General features: G+C 50.3%; 2 protein-coding genes across 2 annotated transcripts in view; one reads left to right on the forward strand and one right to left on the reverse strand.

The window, feature by feature from the left end:
- Positions 1-1,290, forward strand: part of TCTN1 (tectonic family member 1) — a gene marked incomplete at its 5' end in the record, with an annotated part of 12,267 nt that extends 10,977 nt beyond the window's left edge. The window contains one exon of the mRNA XM_017734824.1: positions 776-1,290. The remainder of the gene's footprint in view (positions 1-775) is intronic.
- Positions 1,291-1,386: 96 nt separating this feature from the next.
- HVCN1 (hydrogen voltage gated channel 1) lies at positions 1,387-5,750 on the reverse strand. The gene is made up of 5 exons (XM_008634055.2): positions 4,928-5,750; positions 4,344-4,448; positions 3,857-4,088; positions 1,891-2,003; positions 1,387-1,586 (listed from the first exon to the last, which is right to left on the reverse strand). The coding sequence occupies exons 1-5, from the start codon at positions 5,123-5,125 to the stop codon at positions 1,521-1,523; spliced, it is 714 nt and encodes a 237-aa protein (XP_008632277.1). The 5' UTR covers positions 5,126-5,750; the 3' UTR covers positions 1,387-1,520.
- Between the last annotated feature and the right edge of the window lie 261 nt (positions 5,751-6,011).

Below are 6,011 nucleotides of genomic sequence, written 5' to 3' on the forward strand. Positions count from 1 at the left end.
AAGCCGTATTTCTGCTTTTTCTTATTTTTAGTCCATTGTTTATCCTGTGACTGTAATAGGCCATTACTTTCTTCTAAGTTGTAGATACTGGGCTAAAATTGCCCAGGAGAGGAAGGGTGAGACCTTATGAAAACCTCAGAAGGGTTAGGGTGAAGAAACCCCCATGAGGTGGAAAGTATCCAATTATAACTCTTCAGAGAGGTAAAAGGTCCGTTTGAACTTGCTGGTGCCTCTGGACCAGTCACAGCCACCACTCCTCCAGCACGTGGGATCCAGCCCCAGCCTGCCCAGCAGAGGCAGGAGGGGAAGGGAAGAGCACAAGGACACACAGGGAAAGCAGGTTCATTATCCCATAACAGCAGAGCTAAATTGCTGATTAAAGTCATCATGTGCTATTAGATAAGGCCTCTGCTTTATCTCCTTTCATAGATGAATAAGCCACATATTTCTGGCTATTTTTCCTGTCCCACAAATTAATTACCTTCCTTTAAAAATCTGAACAGTTGAGTTGTGCTTTCAGCAAAGCTCAGTGACCCTTCCAGCTGAGTGGGGCTGAAATCCATTGGAGACACCTGCTGCAGTCACCAGCTCTCAGAATTCCCACTTCTTAAACCTCACTCTTCAGCTCTCAAACAGCCTCTCCACAGGGACACTCTAATACCTGAAGAAGTTCAAACACCAGCCTGGCCCTTTAGAATTTGCTTTTTCGTGGCTTTTCTGGAGTCTGACTGTTCCCAGTGGTGCACTCACCTACATCTGTTCTTACATATTCCAGTTCTTTTAATACATGGATTTATGAGCTGTGGAAACAAAGAACTTTGCAGCCCCACGGTCTGTGAAGGAACAGTGAAAAGGGAAGAAGAGATGAGGGAATACAGTATCAGAACTGGGATCTGCTACTGGAACAAGGCATTGTTTGACGTAAGATGGCACATGTTTGCCTCTATTTTGGGGCTGATTTCTTTGTCAGGGAAAGGAGTGGTGTGTTGGTGTTTCTGAAATGAATGTTATATAAATAACAAAGTGGCACAAACAGCAACAAAAATGAGGAAACTACCAACAGTATGAAAAGAATGGTTGGCAAAGAGAAGTATTGATGATGAACAGGCAGCTGGTAGAGAAGAAATTACCTTTTCAGCCTGGGTTCTTATCATTTATACTGCAAGTTTGTTGCAAACAAAGAATGCTATCACAGAAAAAAACGAAATTATTTTAAATAAGTGGTACTTTTCTGGATGTATAGCTTGTAAAGATGTGTCTTTATTAAATTATTTTGTGGTTTTGACTGTACAACTGTACAAGAAAGGGAAAAAAATTGCTGTTTACAGGGACTGTATGTGAATAATTTTCCAGTAGAACTATTTTTGCCATCCCAAGGTCTGATCAAAGTGGGGTCAAATAGAAAATGTTTATAGAAAACACAATACAAGAGGAAGCAAAGAAAAACCTTTCAGGTCAAGCTGGCAGGTTCCAACACTGCAATCTCCAAGCAAAATTTCCCACCTTGGAAAACTGGCCTCCTATTTTTGCTGGCTGAGGAGTCCATGCTGTTTCAATATGTTGTTCAGCCTCTCGATTTCTTGCTCCTGTAGGAGACAAAATTCAAATCATTAACAGCCTGCGAGCAGCTTCCCAGGTTCCCACAGCTCTTCCCACTGCTATAATGTATCTCCTGCTGCAGGAAAACAGGACAACCTGGCCAAAAGAAGTAGGACAGAGGTAGGGACATCATTCCTTTGAGGAGGAGCAGCCCAGGGAGGCACGGGCAGGGCTGTGCTGCTTCAGCCCAGCTCACCCCACACTTTCCGATGAGGAAACCAAGCCAACAGTGCCAACCTTGCACAAGGATCCCCAGCAGCAGGTAAACCCAAATTAAAAGTGTTTTTTTACCTTCTCCACACAGCTGTGTTCCAGTTGTTCCACCCTTGTGGCAAGTTTCAGGTTTGCTTGCTTTAACTTGGACACTTGTTGTTCTGAGCGGGTCTTCACCGATAAAATTATTCCTGTGGAACAATTCACAGTGGGTTTGCTTTACATTGTAAAACAGCCACGAGCAGGAGTTCACAGCACACAGGCTCTGTGCTCAAGGAGTTAAACGTGTTCTTCTCCAGCTCAGCTTCTGTCATCTTCAACCACCCTTCCCAAGTGCTTTTCTTAATGAGGAAGGGTTTTAAGTCAACCACCGGAGGGATTTGGATACTGATACTCTGCTGGGGAGAGGCAGCCTGACCTCGGAGCTGAATTAATCACTCTGACTGTCATTCAAATCCTGAATCTGAATCTGCTCCCTTGGCAGAGCCCAGGGGTGCAGCTGGGGCAGCTTTGCTGTGTTTTAGCAGTTTTAGGTGTGAGAGCAGAGCAAAGCCTGGGGCACAGGGCTCCTCCATCCCCTGGGCCGATCGCTCCGGCCGGGCCGAACAGGACCTGGCACATCCTCAGGTCCACAAGGCTTCGGCTTCACCTTGCACAGCTGCAGGGAGAGCAGGCAGTGTCTCCTCAAGGCAGAGGTGGCACTTCCCTCTAAGCACCATTAGGTGATTCCATGTCAACTCAGCCCCCACACTGAAGAAATTTTCTTCCCAAAAAATAAAACAAAGCAGCTTGATGAGAGCACGAAGAACATCATGTTCTCCCTCCCGACACAGCTCCTCTGGATCATGGCTGATTCCAGTGCTCCAGGCACCAGTTTGGGCTCTGGGGGTTCAGTTCTCCGAGGACAAAGCAACCCGCTGCTCATTTGCATTGATAACATCGACAGGAACTGTGCCCAGGCACTGACACCCAACACCCCAGCGTGGGGCAGATTCCCTTTGTCCCTTTCTGCTCCAAGCAGGTGGACATTGCATAAAGCTTGGCAGGGAGCCTGGAGCACCCAAGGATAAGGGGATTTGTAATTGCAGTCCCGGTGTTCTGCTGTAAAGTGAGGCTCCCGTGGCTCCCACGGCCGCATGCAAATCCAGTTTCTTTCTGACTTTCACTCGGAACTAACAAAAGCCACAAGCTGCTCTGACATCTCTCTTCTTTCTGGCTACAGCTGCCGACCAGGCACCTTCTCCCCACTGGAAGGGGCTGAGGGCAATGGACACAGCCCCAGCAATCCCCTCCTCTGATCCCAGCTGTGTCAAATACAGAGCACCCACCAAAAGTGAGCACATAGGCACAGGACAGAGCTTGAGATGAGGTTTCATGCGGGAATTTGAGATAATCTCATTGCCATGTTTTTTGGAATCCCAAAATTCCTTCCCCAAGAAAGAAGAAAGTGTTTCCAGCTATGCTTGTTTCAGATGTGCCTGAATTTACATCTGTTTGCAACAATGTATAGCTACAACAGTGAAGTCACTGAAGTCTGATTCAGGGACATTTTCTATTTCTCTTTTTATGGCAAACACTTTGAATTCAAGCAAGAAAGATCCAGAGTGAGATCAGGACATTCCTGATCGCAGCATCCCTGAAGGGGATGATGGAGTCACAGCAGAACAGAGCGTTAGAACCTACTCTGCTGTAGCAGCAGATTCAGGAAGACAGGAGCTCCCCTGCCAAAAGGATCCTACAATGGAAATTCAGAACATGAGCCATCCCTCTCCAGGAGAAGGGTGCAGGAACAGATTATGGGGTTTTTTAGGGGGAATGTGCCTGGCTGCTGTGCACCCGAGGCATCACACCAACACAAGCAGCAGATTATTTCTGCTCTAAAGAAATGGCAGCCTAATTATAGCCACATTCCAGCAAGGAAAACCACACGGGTGGAGCTCTGAGTTTGCTGGGAGGGCAAGACCCCCAGGATTGGGTTTGAGAAGAGAACAAAACCCAGATAATTCAGGGAAGTTTGGCAAATCCAGCCCGGTTGTGCACCCACCGTTGATGATCCGGGCCACCCTCCAGAGCCGCAGGAGGATCAGGAGCCCCACGGCCTCAAACGCGTGCTCCCGGAAGATGAGGACGATGTCGAGGATGAAGGACACGACAACAACGATCCCGTCCAGCACCTCGAACTTGTGGTGGAAGAACTCCCGGCGGTAGACAAAGACTTTAAACCCCACCTCAACCAGGAAGATGGTTAAAATGGACAGGGAGAGGTAGTGGAAAACCTGGGAAAAGAGCACATGTTCAAGCCAGGAAGTCCCCGCAGTGTGCACACAGGCAGGGCAGGCTGGAAAGCCTCTGCTGCTTGAGGGCACCTCTGGTTTGGCTCTACAAGGAGAAGGGCTGAGGACTTTTCTTCTGTGACCACCGGCTCAGCAAGGCCAGAGGTCCAGGGCCTGCCTTGCCCAGCCTATCCAGGGGGCTTTGAGCCACCAAAGGGAGGGAACTGCTGTGCATGTTGACATTTCCCCACATTTTACCTTTGGGGTTATGTTATATCTGTCTGGATTGATGATTTTCAAATCCATCAGCAATTCCCCAAGAACCAACAAGGCATCCAGGATCACCAAGCAGACAACCCCGATCTGTTGGAGGAGAAGAACCAACATGAATCCCCTCCCAGCACGGACAGAGGAGCAAGAGGAGCCAGTGTAGCCCTTCAGCTAAACACACCCCAGTGCCCACAGCCCTGATTCGGCTGGTTGTGTTTCATGGAGCTTTCCATTGCTCCCACACAGGACTCCCACTCCTGCTGCCCCGAATGCTTATTCCACATGGAACCACCTGGCTCCCCACCAGACCCTGCCTGGCGTGGGGGGCTCAGGGAGCTGGAGGAGAGCACGTTCCAGAGCTGTGGTGATTGTGCACTGGGGCTTGTCTCCTCTCAGGAAACATCTGCACCTGCAGCAGAGCAGCTCTGTTCCGACAGGACAGCTCAGCTCGGAAGCAGCAGCTGCTCTTGCAGCACCGTGGGGGCTCACGAGCTCAGTGCTGCTCCCTGAGCTCCGTCCCACAGCGACTCTGCTGTCACAGGCGCCCTTGGCCTGGGTTTGTTCTGCCTCACCTGAAACCTGTGTGAGCTGAAGAGCTTTTTCATCATGTACTGGAAGGAGATGTGTCTCCTGGGGGGCTCCAGTTTGATCTCCAAGTCTGGCTGCTTCTCCCCAGCCTCCTCCTCCTCCTCCTCCCACTTCCGATAGTCGTTGCTCCATTGCACGGGGTCGTCGCCCACCACTGTGAAGTGCTTCAGGTACTTGGACATGGCTCTGGATCAAGCTGGCATCACCCTGCCGACGTCTGAGGGACAAGAGAAGAGTGTCACCTCCCCATTTGGGGCTGACCAAGGATGCCAAATCTTCCACCCAGAAAGGCTGACAAGAGCATGACATTCGGACACAGCTGGCTGGGCCCTGCTGACAGGAAGTTGCTTCATGGTGGTACCTCTGGTTTTGCATCATCTCCCCCAGCACCACACAGAGCCCCCGCTGCCCTCCCAGTTCTGTTTGCACCTCGTGCTGCTCAACAACAAGGAACTTCCTCACAAGGTATTTCCAAACTTCTCCAAACAAAGCATTGATTACAGGAGCAAAAAGCCCCAGCCCTTATCTGGCACCTTGTGATGGAGATTGGGACAGCTGCCCTTGTGTTTCTAACACTGATCCATGGAAGCTGTTGGTCAAGCTGACCCCGGCATCCTCTCCCTCCGGCCACACTGCCAAGATGAGGAACAGCCATAATTTCCCTCCATTAACATTAATGACGCCTTGTTATTTCAGTCTTTGCAGGCAAATTAAGCAGGTGATGCCCTCATTCCAGCCTGGCAGGTGGGTGACACTGTCCTCCCCATCTCCTCCCGTCCAGAGCTGACCTCATAACCTCACCCTCGGGCATTCCGGCTTCAGCCCATTCCCGCGGGCACCCAGAGAGGGGCAGGACTATCGAACCAAACTCCTGATTAAGGCCACGCTCCAGCAATGAAAACCGTATGGGTGAAACTCCGAGTTCGATGGAAGAGCAAGACCCGGGAGCCTCCAGATGGGCTGCGCGACTGCAGGAGAGGCTCTCGTGTTCCCATCGCAACCCCCTCAGCCTCCCTTCCTCTTTCAGCAGCCCGGCGAGGCTGTCTCACCCACAAACCCTCTGAGATC

Source organism: Corvus brachyrhynchos, unplaced genomic scaffold, assembly GCF_000691975.1.
Source record: "Corvus brachyrhynchos isolate BGI_N302 unplaced genomic scaffold, ASM69197v1 scaffold114, whole genome shotgun sequence".
Classification (NCBI taxonomy): Eukaryota; Metazoa; Chordata; class Aves; order Passeriformes; family Corvidae; genus Corvus; species Corvus brachyrhynchos.

Coding starts and splice junctions, on each gene's coding strand:
- HVCN1 (XM_008634055.2), bottom strand. CDS start 5,125: ATGTCCAAGTACCTGAAGCACTTCACAGTGGTGGGCGACGACCCCGTG. Junction 4,449..4,927: donor TCAGCTCACACAGGTTTCAG/GTGAGGCAGAAC, acceptor CTCCTCCAACAG/ATCGGGGTTGTCTGCTTGGT. Junction 1,587..1,890: donor AACACAGCTGTGTGGAGAAG/GTAAAAAAACAC, acceptor TGTCTCCTACAG/GAGCAAGAAATCGAGAGGCT.